Source organism: Mesocricetus auratus, unplaced genomic scaffold, assembly GCF_017639785.1.
Source record: "Mesocricetus auratus isolate SY011 unplaced genomic scaffold, BCM_Maur_2.0 Super-Scaffold_100038, whole genome shotgun sequence".
NCBI lineage: Eukaryota > Metazoa > Chordata > Mammalia > Rodentia > Cricetidae > Mesocricetus > Mesocricetus auratus.
The window spans coordinates 2147182-2171647 of NW_024429216.1; the positions used below are offsets into that span (position 1 = coordinate 2147182).

At 43.0% G+C, this 24466-nt stretch overlaps 1 protein-coding gene across 1 annotated transcript in view; it reads left to right on the forward strand.

Annotated features, from left to right (window-relative positions):
- Positions 1-4419, forward strand: part of LOC121132754 (sulfotransferase 2A1-like) — a 103285-nt gene extending 98866 nt beyond the window's left edge. Inside the window, exons 5-6 of the mRNA XM_040734235.1 lie at positions 4112-4235; positions 4294-4419. Coding sequence (XP_040590169.1) covers positions 4112-4235; positions 4294-4419 — 250 coding nt within the window. The remainder of the gene's footprint in view (positions 1-4111; positions 4236-4293) is intronic.
- The last annotated feature ends 20047 nt before the right edge of the window (positions 4420-24466 follow it).

Here is a 24466-nt window from a genome sequence, read left to right on the forward strand (position 1 = left end):
TTAGCTGCTCTTAATATTTTCTCTTTACTCTGTAGGTTTGATGTTTTGATTATTATATGGCGAGGTGACTTCTTTTTCTGGTCAAGCCTATTTGGTGTTCTGTAAGATTCTTGTACTTTCATAGGCATATCTTTCTTTAGGTTAGGGAAGTTTTCTTCTATGATTTTGTTGAATATGTTTTCTGTACCTTTAAGTTGAAGTTCTTCACCTTCTTCTATACCTATTATTCTCTGGTTCTGCTTCTTCACGGTGTCCCATATTTCCTGGATATTTTGTGTTAAGGATTTGTTGGTTTTGAGATTTTCTTTGGTTGACGACTCTATATCCTCTAATGAGTCTTCAACACCTGACATTCTGTCTTCTATCTCTTGTATTCTATTGGTGATACTTGCATCTGTAGTTCCAGACCGTTTACAGAGCTTTTCTATTTCCAGCATCCCTTCATTCTGTGTTTTCTTTATCGTTTCTATTTCACCTTTCAATACTTCAACTGTTTGAGCTGTTTCCTTAATTTTCTTGGTTGTTTTTTCTTGGTGCTCTTTAGATTCTTCGAGAGATTTGTTTATTTCTTGAATTTTTCCCCCATTTCATGGATTTTTTTGTTTGTTTTTTCTTCTATTTCTTTAAGGGATTTCCTTGTTTCTTCTTTGAGGGTCTCCATCATCTTCATGAAATAATTTTTAGGGTCTGTCTCCTCTTCTTCATCTATGTAGTGTTTTTCGGGTTTGCTGGTGTTTGATCCCTGGATTCTGGTGGGGTCATGTTGGTGTTTCTCTTGCTGAGTGGTCTCTTATTCTGTCTTCTTCCCATCTCTTCTTCCAGTGGGTGCTGGTGGGGTCTTTCCGTCTCCACTGGTCTCCTTCCTTACTGCAGCTGAAGCTGGGGATGCTGAAGCTGGACTCGCTGGGGTTGGGGCCTTGGAGGGGCTGATCTCTTTCCTGAAGCTGGACTCCCTGTGGTTGGGTCTTGGAGGGGCTGATCTCCTTCCTGTGTGGGCGGCTCTTCTGGAAGCCGGGAGCGGCCCCAGAGATGGAGGGGGATGGGTGATGGGCGGGCGATCCCCGCTGGAGACCCAATATCACCTGAAGCTGGGCTCGCTGGGTTGGGGTCTTGGAGAGGCTGATCTCTTTCCTGTGTGGGCGGCTCTTCTGGTAGCCGGGAGCGGCCCCGAAGATGGAGGGTGATGGGTGATGGGCGGGCGGTCCCCGCTGGAGACCCAATCTCACCTGAAGCTGGGCTCGCTGGGTTGGGGTCTTGTAGGGGCTGATCTCTTTCCTGTGTGGGCGGGTCTTCTGGATGCTGGGAGAGGCCCCGGAGATGGAGGGGGATGGGTGATGGGCGGGCGGTCCCTGCTGGAGACCCAATCTCACCTGAAGCTGGGCTCGCTGGGTTGGGGTCTTGGAGGGGCTGATCTCTTTCCTGTGTGGGCGGGTCTTCTGGATGCTGGGAGAGGCCCCGGAGATGGAGGGGGATGGGTGATGGGCGGGCGGTCCCCGCTGGAGAACCAATCTCACCTGAAGCTGGGCTCACTGGGTTGGGGTCTTGGAGGGGCTGATCTCTTTCCTGTGTGGGCGGGTCTTCTGGATGCTGGGAGAGGCCCCGGAGATGGAGGGGGATGGGTGATGGGCGGGCGGTCCCCGCTGGAGACCCAATCTCACCTGAAGCTGGGCTCACTGGGTTGGGGTCTTGGAGGGACTGATCTCTTTCCTGAGTGGTCAGCTCTTCTGGAAGCCGGGAGCGGCCCCGAAGATGGATGGGGATGTGTGATGGGCAGGCGGTCCCCGCTGGAGACCCAATCTCACCTGAAGCTGGGCTCCCTGTGGTTGGGGTCTTGGAGGGGCTGATCTCTTTCCTGTGTGGGCAGGTCTTCTGGATGCCTGGAGAGGCCCCGGAGATGGAAGGTGATGGGTGATGGGCGGGCGGTCCCCGCTGGAGACCCAATCTCACCTGAAGCTGGGCTCGCTGGGTTGGGGTCTTGGAGGGGCTGATCTCTTTCCTGTGTGTGCGGCTCTTCTGGAAGCCGGGAGCGGCCCTGAAGATGGAGGGTGAAGGGTGATGGGCGGGCGGTCCCCGCTGGAGACCCAATCTCACCTGAAGCTGGGCTCCCTGGGGTTGGCGTCTTGGAGGGGCTGATCTCTTTCCTGTGTGGGCGGGTCTTCTGGAAGCCAGGAGCAGCCCCGAAGATGGAGGGGATGGGTGATGGGCGGGCGTTCCCCGCTGGAGACCCAATCTCACCTGAAGCTGGGCTCCCTGGGGTTGGGGTCTTGGAGGGGCTGATCTCTTTCCTGTGTGGGCAGGTATTCTGGATGCCGGGAGAGGCCCCGGAGATGGAAGGGGATGGGTGATGGGCGGGCGGTCCCTGCTGGAGACCCAATCTCACCTGAAGCTGGGCTCGCTGGGTTGGGGTCTTGGAGGGGCTGATCTCTTTTCTTTGTGGGTGGCTCTTCTGGATGCCGGGAGCAGCCCAGAAGATCGGTGGGGCGGGGGGAGATGGGTGATGGGCGGGCGGTCCCCGCTGGAGACCCAATCTCACCTGAAGCTGGGCTCGCTGGGTGGGGGGTCTTGGAGTGGCTGATCACTTTCCTGTGTGGATGGCTCTTCTGGAAGCCGGGAGCGGCCCTGAAGATGGAGGGTGAAGGGCGATGGGCGGGCGGTCCCTGCTGGAGACCCAATCTCACCTGAAGCTGGGCTCGCTGGGTTGGGGTCTTGGAGGGGCTGATCTCTTTCCTGTGTCGGCGGGTCTTCTGGATGCTGGAAGAGGCCCCGCCGATGGAGGGGGATGGGTGATGGGCAGGCGGTCCCTGCCGGAGACCCAATCTCACCTGAAGCTGGGCTCCTGGGGTTGGGGTCTTGGAGGGCTGATCTCTTTCCTGTGTGGGCGGCTCTTCTGGCAGCCGGGGCGCCGAAGATGAGGGGATGGGTGATGGGCGGCGGTCCCGCCGGACCAATCTCACCTGAAGCTGGGCTCGCTGGGTTGGGGTCTTGGAGGGCTGATCTCTTTCCTGTGTGGGCGGCTCTTCTGGAAGCCGGAGCGGCCCGAAGATGGAGGGGATGGGTGATGGGCGGGCGGTCCCCGCTGGAGACCCAATCTCACATGAAGCTGGGCTCGCTGGGTTGGAGTCTTGGAGGGGCTGATCTCTTTCCTGTGTGGGCAGGTCTTCTGGAAGCCGGGAGCGGCCCCGAAGATGGAGGGCGAAGGGTGATGGGCGGGCGGTCCCTGCTGGAGACCCAATCTCACCTGAAGCTGGGCTCCCTGGGGTTGGGGTCTTGGAGGGGCTGATCTCTTTCCTGTGTGGGCAGGTCTTCTGGATGCCGGGAGAGGCCCCGGAGATGGAAGGGGATGGGTGATGGGCGGGCGTTCCCCGCTGGAGACCCAATCTCACCTGAAGCTAGGCTCGCTGTGTTGTGGTCTTGGAGGGGCTGATCTCTTTCCTGTGTGGGCGGCTCTTCTGGAAGCCGGGATTGGCCCCGAAGATGGAGGGTGAAGGGTGATGGGCGGGCGGTCCCTGCTGGAGACCCAATCTCACCTGAAGCTGGGCTCCCTGGGCTTGGGGTCTTGGAGGGGCTGATCTCCAGATTGTGGAATTTTTTTTTGAGACAGGTTTTCTCCGTGGTTTTGAAGCCTGTCCTTGAAGTAGGTATTATAGGGCAGGCTGATTTCCAACTTACAGAGCTTCACCTGCCTATGCATCCCATGTTCAGGGATTAAAAGTGTGTGCTACTACTGCCTGGCCCACAAAATTGTTTTTAACTTAAATAAAAGTTAATTTATAAATGGGGTGTATATCTAAAGAAAGAATTCTCAACAGAGGACATTAGAATGACTGAGAAACATGGAAAATAGTGTTCAGCTGCCTTAGCCATCAGGGAAATGCAAACCAAAATGATTGTGATATTACATTTCACACATGTCACAGTACCTTACATCAATAACACAAGTGACAGCCAATGCTAATGAAGATGCAGAGTAAGAGGAGCAATACTCCACTTCCAGCGGGAGTGTGAAAATATGCAACCACTTTGGAAATCAATACGGCACTTTCTCAGAAAATATGTTGGTGCTGACAGATGGTGCTGATATTCCTTGGCTCTGTTGCTGCCTGTGCTTCAGCCCCTTGGCTATGTGGTTGTGTGTTGATTATGATGACACAGAGCTCCATGATGGTGTCAGTGGGATAACAGTGGCCAAGGGCAATCTTGATGTCAATGGTCCATGTTATCACAAAAGATCATGGGTATGTCCATTGTCTGTGCCTCACCTGTATCCGTGTTTGTCTGTGTTCCTTGCTATAGTCAAAAACCATGTACAATCCCATGGTCTGTGCTGATACTGAATATAAATTTCAAGAACGCCTCTTTGCAGTAGTAATGATAACTGCAGTTTCACCATTGAAAAAGAAAACCAGAAAACTCTTATGACAATCACACTCCCTCATTCACACATAACTAACCCTAAAAAGAGAAATAGTCTACAGAGAAAGCCATTTAAGAGAAGTCCTAAAATATGTGGTGAGATTGCAGAGATGGAACGCTTCAGAGTGGATTTTTTTCTGGTATGATTGCAGATGGGACAGACTCAGGCATCTTATGGGTTTAATCACTTGAAATTTGACAGTGCTGCTGTGTCAGTAACGGCAACACAAGTTGGTCTTGGAATCGTTTTCTTTTCTTTTTCTTCTCGGAAAGGTAACAACGGTTAGGGGTGTACCTAAGAGGACTAGGAAGTGAATGTTATTGGTATATATTATATGAAACTTCCAAATAAGTATCAAAAACATTAAGTTAAAGAAAAAGCACACCACAGTAAATTTTACCAAAGAAATACTTATTTTAAATAAAAAGGATAAAAGACACATTAGTTAAGGAAAGCAGTTCATAGGTGGATACCCAAGACCGTCTCACATGTTTCTATGCTGAGAGAGTATCTCACCAAACAGAATGGATTCCCAATTGCCAGGGTATGTATGCTGACTCAAAGTGTAATTGAAATACAACCAGTCGTCTCTTGCATCAAGGACCTCATTGACTCTTTGCCAAAGCTCCTCAGTAGTTGCACCAGAGTCTTGAGCATGCGCTAGTCCTTGGGATGCAGCTGCCATGAAAAGTGGAGCTTCAGGTGAGGCTGGACCTCTGGCTAGTGCTGGTACACTTGGTGCTTCACTTCCTTTGGGTAGACCAGGGTGGGCAGCTGAATCTGGGGATTCAAAAGGAAGCATGTTCACATTGAGACTATACGTGACACCCTCCTATGGAAAGAAGCTCCAGGCAGGGGATGAGACTGGGAATGGAGTCCACAATAGATATACATGGAGACATGCACTCTCCACTGTTAGAAGCAAGGACAGTTAAATTACCATTGGAACTGGTTGAACCAAAATCAGCGGTAGAGCTGCCACTTGTCTCTGGAACACCTTGTAGCACATTGTGGGGATTCTTCTTTTTGAACTTCACACGGTGGTTCTTGAACCAGACCTGGGAAAACAAAAGAGACTTCAAAGGAACCCCAGAAAGTCAAAGCCTGGGTGGCACAAGGGAAGGATACTGCATCGAAAAGTTGGCTTTAACACAATCTGATACAAACAGAAGGAGGTGTGAACATCTTGACCCAAAAGAACGTGGGATGGGCATGACTTAATACCATGGGACTAGGGAAGATTTAAGAGGAAGGTCCAGATATTATTAGTAGCCCTGATGTTTAGGTCCCTGTGAACCTGGGGGATGATAATGTGGATCCATGATTTCACCTTGGTTAAGGCAGAAGACCAGAAATAGGTCTGGATATGCAAATGTCCGACTTCCAAAAGTGTCACAAGCCAAACCAGCAATGTAGAACTGCATGGTGTGTGCCTTCTGATAGGAATGTAGGTGCTCGATGGGGTAATGACAATAATAGCTCAGGGAGAGAGGGATGAGAGGGAAACAGACCTGGATCTGATGCTCTGTCACGCCAAAAATTTTTGCCAACTTCTCACGTTCCTCCAGCCTTGGGTACATGGACTTATCAAAATATTTTTGCAGTAGAAGCTTTTGATGCTTGGAGTAGGAAATACGTTTTTTCTTCTTGCTCTCTGGTACATTGGAGGAACCTTCCGGGTCTCCATATGTGTCGTTACTCTCCTGAGAGTTTAGGAAATCCCTGACACTACAACACCTTAAGGAACATGAGGATAAACCGGGATTGATTGGATGGGTTCCCTGTTGTGGGAGAACTTGTTGCATTAGGGGACTTGAGTACTTACAGGGATTTGGTTGCATTGATGGTCCTTGGAACACTTGGGGCCCTAGGTACCTCTTAGAGTCTGGGTACCATGTAAGAGTTGATTGTTTTGAGGTTGCTTCAGCAAATAGGGGGCCTTGAGACTTTTGGATATTTTGAGACATTGCAGGGATTTGATGCATTGGGGTCCTTGGTGGAACTAAACAACTTTGTAATATTTGGTGATTTCGATTGCTTGAAGGAACTGGATGGCTTGGTAAACTTAATTGTATATGGGTTCCTGTGGGAAATAGTGGACTTTGAGACGTTAGTTGATATATATTGCTGGTAGTGACTGGATGAGTTTGAAAACTTGACTGCAATGGGGTTCCAAACGGAGCTAGGGAACTTGTAGTAATTTGGGAATATTCTTTTTGCACAGGGGCTGGAGAACTTTGGAAACTTGATTGCATTGGATTGCCTGGGGCCACTAGGTGATTTTGATCCCTTTGAGGACATAAGTTTCTTGCATCTTTTTGACAGTTTTTGAAACCGTGCTCTTGGAGGGCATATGAAGATATTTGGAGATTTGTTTGCAAGGAGTTTCCTTGTAAAACCCGAGGGACAAAACTACTTGGGTATTCTGTATCTGTTGGAAGCTCTTTGTACACTGGAATATTTGATAGCATGTTTTGTTGAGATCCTACTATAGTATTATCCTGAATGTGATGACCTGGAATTTGGAAAATGGATTAGTGAAGCAACATACAACACAGGTCTTATCCATCAATTCATACCAGCATTTCCATTAGACTTCCTTTTAGCAGGGATTACACAAGGGCCTCATCCTCTCTGTAACTGCCTGTATGTTTTCTTCACCTTAAAATTTTCTCAACATTGCAACTGACATACAAACAACTCCAACGTTAACACAAAACTGCTTACACAGACAGGCTGGCAGTAGGGATGAACTTCATCCAGAGATTAAAAGCCCCATGGTGGGTCTTCTTCCCTGCTGCCCTCAGTTTCCCACCAAGCTATGATGGGAATCTGCAGAAAGCAAGATCAAAGTAATTCCACTTGCCCTCACCATCTACACACAAGCATTTGTGACTAATTCAACATGGACATCAGCAGATTTTCACATTTTGCCCTGGACCTTCCTAGTGTTTGAAGTTCTACCATGAGAATCTGGTTATAAATATCTTCTCTATCCAGGTCCTTCACAATCTCCCACCTTTCATCCAGTCACATCCAGCAGGCCCCAGCCCAACATGTGATCTAACATAGTCTGACAACTGCCCACAAATGAGCTTGGCCTCATTAGGTACATTTTTTCTTTCTTGAACAACACAGCTTTGGGCCAATACTTTTGAGATGTCATCCCATTTAAATTTCTAGCCCAGTAGAAATCTGGTCTCCTCTTGCCTCTTGTACATTATATGTCTTTTGGTAAAAAATGTTTACAAAGCCAGATTTAGACTTTGACATAGCAAGAGGTATTCAAAACATTTCTACACCAGTATCAGTAGACCATTTTAAGTTGCTTCACCTGCTCCTATTTGCAGAAGATTGTTATATCCGTGGGATTGTAGATGTTGCTTGACATTGTCAAGCTTCCTTGTGAGCTCCCATTGAATAACTGGTTGAGAGGCATGTGGCATGGAACCATGCCCCATCCCCCATAATTTCCTTTGTTACAGAGGCAGGGTAAGCCAAAGACAGGAAATGATTTCTTGCCTCCAGGGGGCCTAAGGCAGAACATGCATAACAGAATGTGTCATTCAGTGACAGGTAAAATCTGTTAGGTTTAGGAGAGCTCCCTAAGACAGGCACAGTCATCTGTCCTGTTGCAGACAAACAGGTATCATTTATTAATTCAAGAGGGGGGTAATGTCATGGCCTGAATATGATATTTCATATATAGGCCTCAGCTCAATTCCAGAAGCTCAAATCTCCTATTGTCTTTTATATGTTGACTGGTTACTTCCAGATACTTGGTGACATTGGAGAATGGTTTTTAGTTTGTGTAACAAAAAACCTAGGCTCCACATCCATCATGAGGACTAGAGGGACTTGCCTGGGCATTCGTGGGATGTGTCTGAAGAGTGGTGAGACATATGATTACACAAAGTCAGAGGGCTTGTGTACCTATATTCTAATACCATATCTAGGGTTAAAGGAAGTGTTTCCTAATCAACCTTATATACATGATAATAGATGTCTTCTGACAGTCCCCCCCTGCTTTTGAAACACCATTCAAGAGGATGCTTGAATAAACTGTGGTCTCCAGTATGTAATGAGAGCAGTCCTGAAATGACACAATGTCTATGTCTCATTCTTAAGGCCATTGAGTAGCTAGGACTTCCCTGATCCACACTTCGCTGCTCAGGTTTATATGCAGGATTGTTCAGCTGGTTCTTAGCACAGCCCTAAAGACCAGAAAAATGACCCATGTAGCATACGACTTATACAGGCCAGATCCCAGTGAAAGATTTCTTTGTTTAACTGAGCTGATCTTTCATATAATTTTCACAAATGATGTCAGAAGTGGGGTTGAATTTCCACGTAGTATGACAAAAGCTTTAAAGGAATTTTAGAAAGAAAAGAACAGAGAAAAGCATGGGTTCTTGGTGGCAGCATTTTCTCAGGTGGGCTCTGTTTTGCTAGTGACAAGCAGAGACTCATGTGGCTCACTTAAGGGAGACTTCCTGACTCAGCATAAGCAAAAAAAAAAATGAACACGTTTCTTTTAAGAGGCTCTGCTAACAATTTAAAGGTGTGAACATACAGCTGGAAATGGTAGTGACTACATCTCTGCTGGATCTCAGCATAGACAGAGACAATGAGCTGGAGTCACGTTTACGCCCGCCATCTTGGAATAAACTGCAGTTTAAACAGCCGCGGTTTTAACACATAAAACATGTGGCCAGAAAACCATGAAAATTTACAGTAAAGTTAGACTTGGATGAAGAAGAACCTCTAAAGTTTTACAGTGTGTTTAAAAATAAAGACTTGAGAGGGAAAAAGAAACAGCATAGTGGTAAATAAATAGAAGCTGGCAGTGGTTGCGCGCATGCTGGTAGGATTTACTCCAGAGGCAGAGGCAGAGGCAGGTGGATTTCCAAAGAGAAACCCCGTCTCAGAGAAAAATAAATGAAAGTAAAAGAAATAAAGTAATAATAGATAAATAAGTGAGCCACATAAAGATGGAAAATACACAGAAAATCTGGATACTGTATGCTATTGTGTTTTTCAGTTTTTTGATTGCTAAGGAGGGAGCAACTATTAAAGTACACTTGATTATGAATGCTGCTGAATTAATTCAATTTATATCTCTTAAAAATGCCTTGACTTCAAAATTTAAGTATAAGGATATGTTACTTTGGGAAAGAGTGTTTGTTTATGTTTCTACAGAAAATAAAAAGCTGAGGATTCCTTCCAGGCTTCTGTGGTTTGATGAATCAAGACCCCTGGAAGCAGTGGGCCAGGTGTTCCAACAATTGAAACAGCTCAGATGATGCAGTCTTACAGACCTCGAAAATAAGGACTTATACAGGTTTCTGAGTTTTTTCATGATCCCCATTGTATGAACAGTGCCCCCTTCCTGCACGAAGCAGTTTGGAATGAGTGACGTCCAAATCCCCATATTGTTTATAAATCTTTGCTTTTATTTGCATGGGGTTGTTTATAATTGGTTAATGATCACAACCATTCTCTTTTTAAAGAACAAAGGGGATTATGGTATGGAAATGAGTATTTTATATTGGTATGGTTTTTCATTTATTGATACAAATTCAAAGTCAATTTTGTGATATGTATATGTCTCCTCTTGTTTAAATATTGTGCTTATACTGATCTTTTAAAACATAATGCATAATTAAATACAGCCTATAGATATTTACTTATAATAGTCAGAACTTACAGTTAGGTTAGTTAGTTTTTCTATATATACAGAGATATATTTGAGATAGATAGACAGTCTTCAAACCTTTCAAAGACCTTCAGAAAAAGCATTTAAAATGGTTTAGGGTTTTTCTTGACAATGAGAAATGTCTGCTCCTGGCAGCACCAATTACGTCTGAGAGGAAGATGGGCATCGAAGAAACTCATTATGGAGTTTGCTTTCAACATGGCAAGATTAGCCATTTGGACAAGAAACTGCTCTTGCCTGGACTGCTTGACTGTTATTGTATAATCTGGACATGCAGGAACCACAGGAAAGTGACTGCTGAACTCAAACAGTCCTACAGGGTTCCTGCTTCATGGAAGAGTCTGCCACACTTAATGCATGACACAGAAAAATGACTGACAGTCTGCTGATGAAGATGGACAGTTTGAAATTTCCTGCTTTGCTGAGAAGTCTTCTGGACACATTGTGGCCCTATGGGCTGAGGACAGATGCCCCAACATTACAGAGAAATTTCAGGTGACTGTCCAGGCAGCAATATGTCTCTGTCAAGCCTAGTGTTTATATATTATTCTTCTGTGGTCTTTGATACAGTTGAAGACAGATAGTTATAATTATAGTTTTACTTAGTTATGATAAAAGATAAACTACATATAGGACTCACAAGGTTGGGATAGATAATATTTTCTTTAAATCTTGCAAAATGTTGATAGACAAAATGTTGTAACTGTGTTCTTGCTTGACAGCTGTTCTGCTATGTATAATTCAACTATGTTAAAGTTAAGACCTTTCTTTTTGTTTAGACAGAAAAGAGGAAATGTTGGGGAACTCCTGTGTATATGTCAATAAAGTACTGTTGGCCAATAGGGAAGCAAGATAAGTGGGACTAGGAATCGAGGAGGACTCTGAGTAGGAGAAACACAGGGAGTCAAGATGTAACCTTCATAGGGGTAAGAAGCCCGGAAAATTCTCCAGTAAAAAAATACTTAGATTAACAATTATGGGATAAATACTTAAGTCAGAGCTAGCCAGTAAGAAACAAGTAAGGGCAACAGCTTCATAATTAATATAGTGTATTTTGTATTATTTGGGGACTACAACATGGCAGAGCCCAGGCAGGGATGGGGGAACCAAGCAGCGGACAAGGAAAAGGCATCTCTCTACATGTATGCTTACCTCCTCCCTTGTGGACCATGTAAATAAATAAATAAAACTCAGGTTCTCAGGCTTGTTGACAAGGGCATTGACTCTGCCATTTCCAAATCTTCAGAGCCCTCGATTCTATGGATTATGCCTCCAGAAGAAGTAGAGACTCACACCAGGTTTCTGTAGCACAGTCTGTCCTCAAACTAATTTTTATGACTAAAAATGACCATACATTTCTGATACCCCCAAATCACACATGCTGAGACAAGAGACCCATTTCCCTTGTATGTACATTTTCCATACCTGTTAGATGCTACTGATGTTATTCTGCCTTAAATGAATATTTATGTTGCTCTCTTTCTGGCTATTTTCTCCCACTTCTTTGAAAAGTTGGAGGATACTAATCCTACTTGTGCTCTGGCAGTATTCCTCAGACAGGACATTAATTCAGTTCTACAAGATATGACCCATTGTTCCTCTACTGAAAAATTTTAGCTACTTTGGAAGTCAGTGTGGCAGTTTATCAGGTAAATGGGGATCCATGTACCTCCAGATCCATTAATTTCACACTTAGGCACAAACCCAAAGGATGCACCACAAGGACATCTGTTCAACTATGTACATAACAGCATTATTTGTAATAGCCAGAAGCTGGAAGCAACCAAGATGCCCCCCAACTGAAGAATGGATAAAGATAATGTGCTTCCTTAACACAACATAGTACTACTTAGTTTTAGAAAAACAATAACACCTTGAAATTCACAGGCAAATTGATGGAACTAGAAGAAACCATCCTGTGTGAGGTAATCCAGATGCAGAATGACAAACATGGTATGTGCTCACTCTTAAGTGGATATTACATATAAACCAAATGATAACCATCAACAGCCCATAACACAGAGAATCCAGGAAATAAAGAGGACCCTAAGAGAGACATACATGAATTCCCTGAGGAGAAAAGGCAAGACATCCTACGTAAATTGGGAGGATAGGGAAGTGGAAGGGAGGAAAAAAAGGAGTGGCGAAAGGGAGGGGAGGAGAACAAGAGGGATCAGGAATGTCAAGCAGGAGGAAGAACAGAGAAGGAGAAGAAGAGAGATATCTTAAAAAATGGTTTAACAAGAAACCTGGACCTGGGGAAATTGACAGGAATCCTCGAGGATGACCTGAAGAAAGAATCTAAGCAATAGTGGAGAGGCTATGATAAATGTCCTTCACTTATAATGTGATTGATGACCACCTCAAATACCATCATAGAGCCTGCATTTAGTAGCTGCTGGAAGCAGAAGCAGAGAACAACATCTATGCTATGATACAAACTCCTGGATTCCAGTTGTAGAGACAGAGGAGTGGTGAGCAAAGGGGTCAAGACCATTCTGGGTAAACCTACACAGTTAACCTGATCAGGTTAGTGCTTACAAAATCCAGACTGACAGCTATGGAACCTGCATGAGACTGAACAAGGATCCCTTACACGGAATGTCAGTGGAGGAGCTTGGGTAATGTATGGCACCACTGGAAGTGTAACCAGTATTTATCCCTAGTGCATCAACAGTCTTTGGGAGCCCACTCCCCGTGGAGGAATATTCTCTCAGCCTACATATGTTATGGAGGGCCTTGGTCCTGCTCCATATAATGTGACTGACCTTCATGATTCTCAAGAGAGGCCTTACCCTGCCTGAGCATAGGATGTGGAGATGCTGAGGAGAATGTGAACCAGAGGTGGAAGGGAACTGGGATTCATATGTAAAATAAAATTCTTTTTAAATTACATAAATTTCACTATACAATAAAACAATTCCAACGACATGAAAAAGCAAGGCTTGTCACACAAGATTTAAAAGATTGAACCTGGGGTTGGTGGCACAAGCCTTTAATCCCAGCACTTGGGAGGTACAGGACGACAGATCTCTGTGAGTTCAAGGACAGTGTGGTCTACTGAGCTAGTTCCAAGATGGTCTCTAAAACAATGCAGAGAAACCCAGTCTCAAAAAACCAAAAAAATAGCTCTAACAGATTGTTAAATTTTTAGTATACAAAGAATTTATTAAATGAACTGTAAAAGAAAACCTAGCAGGGTGTGTTGACAACACACCTTTAATCCCAGCAGTAGAGAGGCAGAGGCAGGAGGATCTCTGTGTTGGAGGGAGGGCCCTGTATGAAATAATGTGTGTCACAAAACAGCAAGAACTACAATGAGAAAACCTTTCTCATAAAACAAGCAATAAAAGTACATAAAAAGTTACACTGGCTCATTGTGGTGGTACATGCCTTCAAACCCCGCAACCAGGAGGCAGAGGCAGACAGACATCTGTATGTTCATGCACAACCTGATCTATGCTGTGAGTACCAGTAAACCCAGGACTATACAAAGTGCCCTGTCTTCAAAAAATCAAACAAAAATAACTTCAGCATCTTTAGTTGTCAGATCAAAGCAAATTAAAATTACTTTGAGATATTTTTCTGACTCAGAAATGCCAAGATATATAAAAACAACAACAGATCATGTAGGTGATGTTCGGGAAAGGAATGTTTATTCATTGCTTTTGGGAGCATACAATTGTGAAGCCATCCCACCCTCTCTGTCTACACAGAAACCTTAGTGTCCTACTTACCCTTGGTATCAGAAGGCTCTCCCATCTTGTCCAAATGCCTGCTAGTGAGTTAAAATCTGTTCCCAGGACCTGCCCTTATGTATCTTCACAATCCAGGTCCCTCCCACATCCTCCACCCTTTTTTCCATCTTCTCCAACAGATCCTTCCGCTCTGTATTCCCTCTAAATCTACAGCCCCACCCGATGAAGGATTAGCATAATTTAAGATGTCTTCCATTATGGAGCAGACATCCTCACTGTTGGTTTTCTAGGGCCTTGAAAAATAAACACATATTTTGCCTCACATTCTTACTTCTCATGTTCGCTTAGGGCCCCATCTAAGTTGATATCTGACCTCCTGGGTGTCCTCCTTTTTATTTCTCTTGCTGACACCACTTCTATCTTTCACTCATTCTGTTTTTAGACAACGTTACTCTGTATTGTCCTGGCTGTTCTGGAACTCAGAGATTTGCTTGCCTCTGCCTCTTGAGGAAAGAGATTAAAGGTGTGTGCTACCTTGCCAAAGTCTTTCTTGTCTTTCATTTTTCTTTCTTTCATTCAGTTTGTTTTAACAGTGGATTTTTTTACATAGCCATGGATGTCCTATATCTTACTATATAGATCCTGTTATTTTAACCTTCCTGAGATCTACCTGCTTCTGCCTCATCTGTGCTGGAAAGAAAGGATGATATACCACATACAGCTTGGTCACTACGTTATGTACTGGAATGGCCTGCTCAGCCTTAGAACTTTCTGGCTGTGACTTTTATCAGCCATGATGCCACCACCACCCAGCTGCAATTTGGGCGACCTAGAGCCTCACACAGTTTGCTGAGGTCACTGGTGGTGTCTAGGTCACAGATTTGTCTCTAAGCTCCTAAACAGAGTGCAGGCATTATGGTGACTTATCTTTTCACAAATTGACCCTGCACTGAATGAATGATCATTATACACCTGCTGATGTATTTTTGAGAGAGAATGAGCTGCTTTCAGTTCACCTCTTGGGCCACTAGTCTTGTTTTGCAAGCATTTATCCACTTTTGCATGCAGAAATGTGAAAGGTGCATGTGACCTTTGAATGTCCAGAAACCACTGTGAGAGAAGACCTCCCTTTACTGGGCCAAGATCAAGAAATATTCTTAAGTCTGCAGAGGATTAAAATTAACTACAATATCAAGAAAATACATTATTTTCAAAGCAGTGTTTGCTGGAGTTTAGTGATAGAGGACTGGTACAGCTTTGTGGAAAATCCTTGCATAAATCCCCAATAAAAGGTGATAAAAATAAAGTAGAAATGCATTTATTCAAAACAACTGTATTACAATAAGCTTTTTTTTAAATGAGCCTCCAAGCTGTGGTGGCACACACCTTTGATCTAGAAATACGGAGTCAGTTGCATCTCTTTAAATTTGCGGCCAGCCTGGTCTACAGAAAAATTACTGGATTGCCATGGCTACCCAGAGAAATCCTCTGTGTGAATTTATATATTTTGATTTGTGTGTGTCTTCAAGACACACTTACTCCAGGGCCCATATATGGAGATTAGATGACAACACGTGGATGTTTTTATTGCCCTTCCATCATGGACATCTTGAGAACATACTTAGGTGCACATAATTGGTAGCAAATCCTTTACAAACTGAGTCATCTGCCAGAAATTCAGATCTTCCAATCCTTTTTTTTCTCCCAAAATTTCTCACCAACGTTTTGTATTGTTTCAGAGCCTAGAGTCTGACTTGGGTTTTCTGTAGCTCAGGTAGTTTTCAGACTTTTTGTATGACTTCTGATTACTATGAAATTTTTTTCTTTTTTTTTTTTTGGTTTATTGAGACAGGGTTTCTCTGTATTGTTTTGGAGGCTGTCCTGGAACTTACTTTGTAGACCAGGCTGGCCACAAAATCACAGAGATCTGCTTGCCTCTGCCACTCAAGTGCTGGGATTAAAGGCATGTACCACCAACACCCAGGCTTACTATGAACTTCTGATCCCCTGTCTCACACAAAGTGAGATTTGAAGCCCACAAAATTGAGTGTACTTATAATAATCCCTTTAGCTGCTTCATCTGTAATAATTGGATATTTAGTCTGCTTCCTTTCTGGAAATATACTGTGCTGGTGTCATCATTTATCTTGATTCTTTGCCATCTGGGAAAGCACTGGTCTTGCAACTGCTCTTGTATAACCAAGAGAGATAGGAGAGAAATAATGTTATTGACGATGTGATCAGTGTTCTCTCTAGTGATAGCTTTTCTTCAATCATTTAAAAAAGTACTTTCTCTGAGTATCCCTCGCTGTCCAAATGGTCTCTTTGTAGACCATCAATGAGATATGCCAGTCTCTGCCAGGAAAATGTTGGGATTAAAGATGTGACCGTCCAAGCGCTGGGCGTTGGTGGTGCACGCCTTTCATCCCAGCCCTCGGGAGGCGGAGGCAGGCGGATTTCTGTGAGTTCAAGGCCAGCCTGGTCTACAGAGAGAGTTCCAGGACAGCCTCCAAAACAATACAGAGAAACCCTGTCTCGAAAAACCAAAAAAAAATGTGACCCTCCATTTCCAACTAGTTTTATAAGGTGTTAACATGTGTATTTTTAACTGATCTTGAACTTTATAGCTGATGATAACCAATAGTTGTTGGGATTAAGCATAAGCAACAGGGCCTACTACACAAGGGAACAGATGCTTAGAATGCTCCAAATTTCCCACTACTATACTTCATCTATTTGAATTTTGTTGTTTGCAAAGGCAAATTATCAGTCTATAGTTCACACTGTCATGTGATTTGGAGTTTTTTTGATGAGCCTCTGATATGCTTGGTTTTCAACTGTGAGCCATCATGCCTGGCTTGTTCCTTTTCACTTTTTCTACTGATCTTTATTCTTCATATAGAATCTCATTGAATACAAAATTATAATCAATGTGGCTTGCATATAGGAAAGACAGACTATTCCACATTTTGCCCCATTTTAGGGGCATTTACATTGAAATAACATAATACTGAAAAAATTATGCAAGATATTCCAACTGGGCTCTGAGGCCCAAACCTTTAATCCCAATACTACAGAGGCAGAGGCAAGTGTCTCTCTCTCTCTGAGATTGAGACTAACCTAGCCTACAGAGTAAGTACTAGACCATCCAGGGCGGTTACACCGAGAAAACTTGTGTAAACAAACAAAAATAAAATTTAGTCAAGTTTAATGCCTCTGCAAACCACCTTGCTGCAACAAGTATTTTTTCTATGGTATTTGCAAAAGGAAGATCAGAAATCACAGGCCAGCCTTTACTATACACCAGGTCAAAAGCCTTCTTAGTCTACAGCAGAGCTTTTATCAAAAAACTAGGAACAATCATACAAAGGACAAAACTCTCCGTGAATCTCTATGTTTTCAAGTGAAAGTAATAAACATACACTCGTAATATTACCAGTGGTTACATAAGAAACACAGGGCACAGACCTGTAAAACTAGCTACTTGGAAAGTTGCATCAGGATATTTGGAAGTTGAAGGGAAGACTGGACTACATAGTGACATTGAGGTCAACCAGTGATTAGTTGTCAAAGTTTCCTATTTAGCATTCCTTTAATCTCAGAATTCAGAAGGCAGACTCAGAGATATCTCTGAGCTCCAGGACAACAAGAGTTACATAGATTGATCAGGAAGCAAAAGAAAGAAAGATAGATGTAAAAAAGAGACAGAAAGAGAAATTTGAGACAGAATGTCTCTGCATAGCCCTGGCTATATTGATGTGTATTTTCTAAACCAGGCTAATCTCAAACTCAAAGCTTCTCTAGCCTTTGACCCCCAAGAGCTGGAATTGATGCTGTGGCTTAATTATTTTTCAATGCTGACCTAGAGAATAACTTGCTTCAGTAACAAATCCTGGCACCAGAGGAATGAGCTACCACAATCAGCTTAATCCTTTCATTCTTGCTGGTTCTCTCCCCTTCATATTTGTCTTTCTGTGTGTCTGACTCATGTGTGTGGAGACCCACAGCATAGAAAAGCTTTACAGAGTCCCTCGACCTAGATGTACAGGAATTTCTGACATTCCTGAAGAAGATGCCAAGAAGCGTGTTCTAGGATTCAAGGTCAACAATCTGTTCTTCTGTTCTGCTCACAGGTTTTTTGCCAGTACACATGAGTGTACAACATTGGCATGTGTAAGTCTGTAGGAGATCACAAGATGAACTCAGATCCCAATGGTCTGGTGTACTACATACATTGTTGTGAGCCACCTAGTGGAAGCTGGAAAGTGAGCCACACTTCCCTGATAATCAAGAATTTCTTTGTCTCACTGAGCCGTCTCTTTAGCCCACCAGCATGGAATCTTCAGACTCTGATGACTCTACCTACAGCAGTTTTTTTTATTTTCAAGACAGGATTTCATTGTGCAGCTTTGGATCCTGTCCTGGCACTTACTCTGTAGAACAGTCTGGACTCTAAATCATATAGATCCTCCTTTGCTTGATTCCCTAGTTCTGGGATTAAAGGCGTGTGCCACCATCAGTCTGCCCACTCCCTGTATTTTTAAAGTGATGTTTTTCAATATGAAATCATAAAACACACATTAGTTTTTACTCAAATTTACTTCATTTGATGAAAAAGTATAACTGATGAAAGTTATCACAGAAATACAGACATTTAGTACAAATCTGGAATCTCAGCATTCAGGAATCAGGAGTGCTATTCCCAGAACCTGGGGGAAAGCCTGTGCTATGTAAGGAAACAGAATATGTTTATTTCCTATACCACAAATTTGACTCAATTTAGTTGGAAAAAGTAAACTCTAGAGCCAGGTGGAAGTAGCTCACACCTTCAGTCCCAGAATTCATGAGGCAGATGCAGGGAGATCTCTGTGAGTTCAAAGCCAGCCTGGTTTACACAGTGAATTCAAGAACAGGTAGAGCAGTTACAGAGAGAAAACCAGTCTCACAAAAAAATAAAACCAGAAGGAAGGAAGAAAAGAAGGAAGGAAGGAAGGAAAAAAGATAGGGAAAGTAAAGGGAAAAGTAAACCCCATGAGGATTTTTTTCTGTTTCATTTATTCTTCTCTCCTATACATCTGAAAGATCCTTCAGACTTTTTCTCAGGATCCTTGCACCAAAGAACACCATGGATCCAAACTTTGCTGCAAAATGCAAGAGGATTTTTATTAAGCCGGCACGCAGGGGTTGAGCAACCTTGGGAAGGAGTGAACCCCGAGCAGAAATTACAGCAAGTTTTTAAAGCCTAAAACCACAAACGGAATGGTGGGGGTACAAGGGGAGTTTGGAAGTTGGTGCCAGACCTTCATGAATCACATATGCTTGTGGCTGTCTGGCTGACTGGTTAATTATCTTAGGCAACGTCTGTGCCCTGACTTAACTTTGTGACCAGCCTGGAACCTTGAGGTCTGGGGAATGTTGCCAAGACCTTGAGGACTGATGTCTGGGAAATATTTTAAAGTCCTTGAGGACCACCAGGGGAAGATGTTTAAGTGTAGCTGCTCACGTCCAAGGACGGGACAACTTAGCAATTTTCCAACTATTGGGGTCTAACTGTTGGGTTCTTCACATCCTCATTGAAGTTTCTCCTACATCTTTCTCCATCCAGGTCCCTTCTCCCCACCTCACCTCTCTGCCTGATTCATTCCTCCTCTATTTACCTGGAGGAAGAGAAGGACTCCCAGAGACAACAATCAGACTTAGAATAACAACTTAAAGTAAGAGTAGCCAGAAACACTGTTATCAATTCAGAAACAGGGAACACATAGGAGGAAAGGGGCCCCCAAAAGCAGGCAAAATAGTCAGAGGCTCTCACACTCGCAGTGTTAGGAGTCTCACAAAACTCAAAGTTACACAAAAATACTTTATATTCAGAAAACTTAATCAGTTATATACAGGCAATTATGCTGTATGTATAGTCTGTGTGATCACCTATGAGCCTGATTATTTGAATATGGGTGCCATTTTATAAGGGTATCCTTGACAAGTCTTCCTCCTGCAATCCTACAAAGACATGTGTTTGTTGCATTTATACAGGAAAAGTATTCACACAACATGATATGCCAGTGCAACAGTATCTAAAGTATACATTTTTTAAAAAATGAACTGCAGAAACAAGCAGTCCCTGACAGGGCCGGGTGACATACACAGCTTCAATCCTAGCACCTGGGAGTAATAGCCAGGTGGATTTCTGTGAGTTTGTGCCAAAATGTTCTACCTATGGAATTATGGTAATGCTACTGTTACAAAACTTTTAAAATAATGAATAAAACAAAAAACTAGCAGTCAAACTTCAAGAATTGCTTATTGAACTAAAGAAATATTCTCAAAAGGCAGAACACAAATGACTGAGCAATAACTTTTAACGACGTTAAACAGGCTGTGTGTGGTTGCTTAATTCTTTAATCTGAGTACGCACTAGGCTAATATCTGAGTTCAAGTCCAGCCAGTTGTACCTGGCTTATAAAGTAGCCAAGACTACACAGAGATACTCTCTCTCTCTCTCTCCCTCTCTCCCTCTCTTTCTTTCTCTCTCTCTGCCCCACACACATGGGGTGCTGGCAAAGGAGCCATCTGCCAGCTTTTCCCTCCACCAGAGCTCCCTGCTCAAGCACACACGGCTGAAGAAGGTAAGCCATTTGGCCAGATCCGGTCTTTCCACAGAAACTAAATGGCCTTAAAGTTATAACTACAAAAGAAAAAAAAGAAAAATGTAAACTGTTTACTATGATGTTTCATTTCTACAAATGCTAAATTTTAAAAATTGATCTATCAAAAATTATGTATGCTTGTTTTGTTAAAATTTCTATCTGTATTTTCTGTCATAATCTAAGTTTTATTACAAGCATAGAGCTAAAACAAAAGTGGTGCAGGTCACCACCGTTTTACAATCAGTCACATGCCAAGCTGGCAACATGGCTGGCTGGTAGCCATTTTACTAAAGTTAAAAAAAGATACTTGATCCACCATCTTGACTAAAGGTAATCACATGGAAGTTATGAGGTACCATCCTATCAACAAGTTTTTATTCATATTTAAAATGTTAATGCTTTTATACACAGGAATGCTAAGTTTTATAATTTAACAGTCACCCAGAAAGGCCCAAAATGTATTTTAATTTTCAATATTAAAAAAAGCATTAAGGGATTTAAAAGCAGTTTTTAAAATGTTTTCAACTCATAAGGTTATAAGATATTTATACTGTTAAAATGTTTAAAGCTAAACCTGACAGTATAAAGTTCTAGTTTTATAAAGGTTAATAAAGTTTATACTTTCAACAGTTAAGCTTAAAGCAAACCTCGAATACTTCAGAGACCTGCAGAACATGGCATTTAAAATGTTAATTTAATTTAAAAGTTTATAATATCAGACAGACTGCCAGATCCTAACAGTGACCCAAAGTCTCCAAAGAAGATTACGAGACACCCTGGTCCCTACACCTGGATTGTGTTGACTCTGACCAGTGAGCAAGATGCTCAAAGGTGACACCTGCTGCTGCCAGGACCTGGCCCAAAATGTGGACAAAGCTGCTGGACACTGGAAAATTGATTGCACAACTTTTGCCGAGACAAACCAAGGTCAGTCTTTTCCATGTCCCTCTTCCACAGTGAGAAAGAAAACTCACCTTACAGGCCTGGTAAAGATTGATGCTGTTCCTGATACTTGTGCCTCCAGTGCTAATAGAGGAGACTTGGGTATGGCTGTATATGGAATGGTACCTGACACTTTTTAATAGATTCAGAGGCTGTATAAAATTTATCCTTCTCAGATCTCTAAAAGTATTAATGGTTGTCAGCTTGACATCAGGGTCCCCTAACTTTATCCCAAATTCAGCAAGAAGTAGCATGGAAAGGAATACATCGCCCTCTTTCCCCTGTTTGAGATGCTAAGTCAAAAGAAAAAAATCCCTTACATAGGGAACAGTATAATAAGAGAGGGAGGCATATGTGCCACTCTCAAAGAGGAAAGATTTTTTATGCAGACAAGACTGGGGTAGTAACCAAAACTCTGGATAAACTCAAGGAGAGGCTGACTGTTCATCAGAAAAAAAAATTAAATCCCAACAATACTGGTATAAGGGTTGGTTTAACAAATCCCCCTGGTTCCCTGCACTAGTCTCTACTCTTATGGGCCTCCTAACCTTTGGCCCCTGCATTCTCAAACAATAATTCAAGCCTTAGTCCTAACTCAACAATACCATGCCCTCAAAAAGACAGAACCATAAGTAAACCTTAACTAAAGAGAGCTGGACAAAAGGTATAAGATTCTACCTATGCACAAGAACAAGGGGGAATGAAAGACCCCTACCCAGGACCCTCTAGGAAAAGAAAAGCAAGGCCAGGCCATTGCCTAATGAAAAAACCCAGACCAGGTGCCTCGCCCAGCTGGCAGGATGGCAAACAGGATCTGTGGTCACCAGAGCAGTCATGGGACCCGGATAATAATTGCTGAAGCATGCCAGGGTCTTTCATGAGGTAATACCAGGAAACTTAGTCCGTGGGAACTACCCCTGCCCCCAAGATGAGCCAATGACATGCCTGTTGCTATGCTGATACTTATGTAACCATTAAAACTCTATAAATATTGTGCTCCCTACAAGGCCTGTATGCTCTGCACCCGAGTTGCAGTAGCATCCGTAGATGCCTGTGTACTCAATAAATCACCTCTTGCATTTGCATCCAGTGGTCTGGCCCCAGTTCTTGGTACCCAGCACTTTGATGCCGAGGTATTTCACTTGGACTGGCCAGAATCTCTAACATCTCTCCTGACATTTTGTAGACCCTGTCTTCTCTACATAGATTCCCCAGGCCCCCTGATAGTATATGGGTTTCTGTTCACATATTGCCCCTAGGTATATGGGTAGTCAGAAGACAATGTTGGCATCATTTTTTAAGGGATTGAAGAGCACTTAATCAGTACTAAGAAACTGTCAGTTTGTTTACAAGGGATCCAGTGACTCCCATTACAGGAATACAAGTGATCCAAGTAACCTCTTCCTTGTTCTGGAAACCTTGCAAGAAAGACCCCAGTTAATGGAAGAAATCCTGGAAAATATCTTTGACATCTACAAATTTGCATATTTTCAAATAAAAAGAAGATGGGAGAGGTAATGCTCCTTGGTGGAGGACTTGTCCAGCTTTTTGAGATATCCTGGACTCAACCCTAAATACAGGGAGTTGAAAAATGAAAATATATTGAAAAAATGTTATTACAAGTTTTTTGTGTATGCATTGGGACAATATCCTGTCAGAGTGGATTTGTTGTAGCAAGAAAACAAAATAGATTTTTTTCCACTTCTATCCTGTGTTCCATGGGAAAAACTCAGGTTCTCAAGCTAGGAGACCTGAACTTTGTGTGATTTCACAAGCTTCAGAGCAATTGATTCTAAGGTACATGACTCCAGGTAAATCAGAGATTCACAACAGGTTTCTGTAACTTGGGCTGGTCTCAAACTCATCATATGGCTTAAAATGCCCCTGATCTTCTGGTCCTCTACCTCAAACAGGCTGAGATTAGACACCCTAATCATTGGAGTGTGCCTTTTCTACACCCTTTAGATGCTACTGAGTACCCCATGATGACATTCTGTCCTAATTTGATATTTATTTTGCTTGCTTTCTGGGCATTTTATCCTACTTCCTTGACAACTTGAAAGAAACTAGTCCTGCATCTGCTCTTGCTACAAACCTGAGACAGGAAAGCAATTCCATTCTACAAGATCTATCTGTCTATTCTTAGATAGCTTTTTCAAAATTCCCTTTTTGTTAGTCTTGTGTATCCTAAACTGAACTTGATCTTGGTGTATAGCCCATGATGACCTTGAATGTTTTCAAATGAACTGTAAGAAGAAGACCCCTAAAAGGGTGTGGTGACACACACCTTTAATCCCAGTACTAGGGAGGCAGAAACAGACAGATCTCTGAGAGAAATATAAAAACAAAAGCCCCCAAAAAGGGTGTGGTGACACACTGCATTAATCCCAGCACTGGGGAGGCCGAAGCAAACAGATCTATGTGAGAAATGTAAGAACAAGAACCACTAATATGTGTGGTGGCACACACCTTTAATCCCAGTATTAGGGAGGCTGTAGCAGACAGATCTCTGTGAGAAATGTAAGAACAAGAACCACTAACAGGGTGTGGTGATACACACCTTTAATTCCAGCACAAGGGAGGCAGAAGCGGGCAGATACCTGTGAGTTTGAGGCCTGCCTGATATTCAAAGAGAGTTCTGAGATAGTCTCCATAACTCCAGAGAAACCCTGCCTGGGAAAAACATATGCCCTAAAGCACAAAAAACTGATACAATAAAGTAACAGTGGCTTAGTTGGTGATACATGCTTCAATCCCAAAATTCTGGAGGCAGAGGTAGGAGGAAATCTGTGAGGCCATGCACATCCTGATCTACACAGAGAGGTCCAGGACAGCCATGACTGTATAATGTTAACTATTCTCACAAAAGTAAACAAATGAATAAAAAAACCCTTCTACATCTGTAGCCACAAGATCAATGGAAACTAAAAACACTTTAAGATTTTAAAGTTGCTCAGAAATGCTGAAATATTAAACCAACAATAGTTCATGTTATTGAAGACATGGGGGAAAAAGATTACTTTTACATTGATTTGAGTGTCCATTTTCA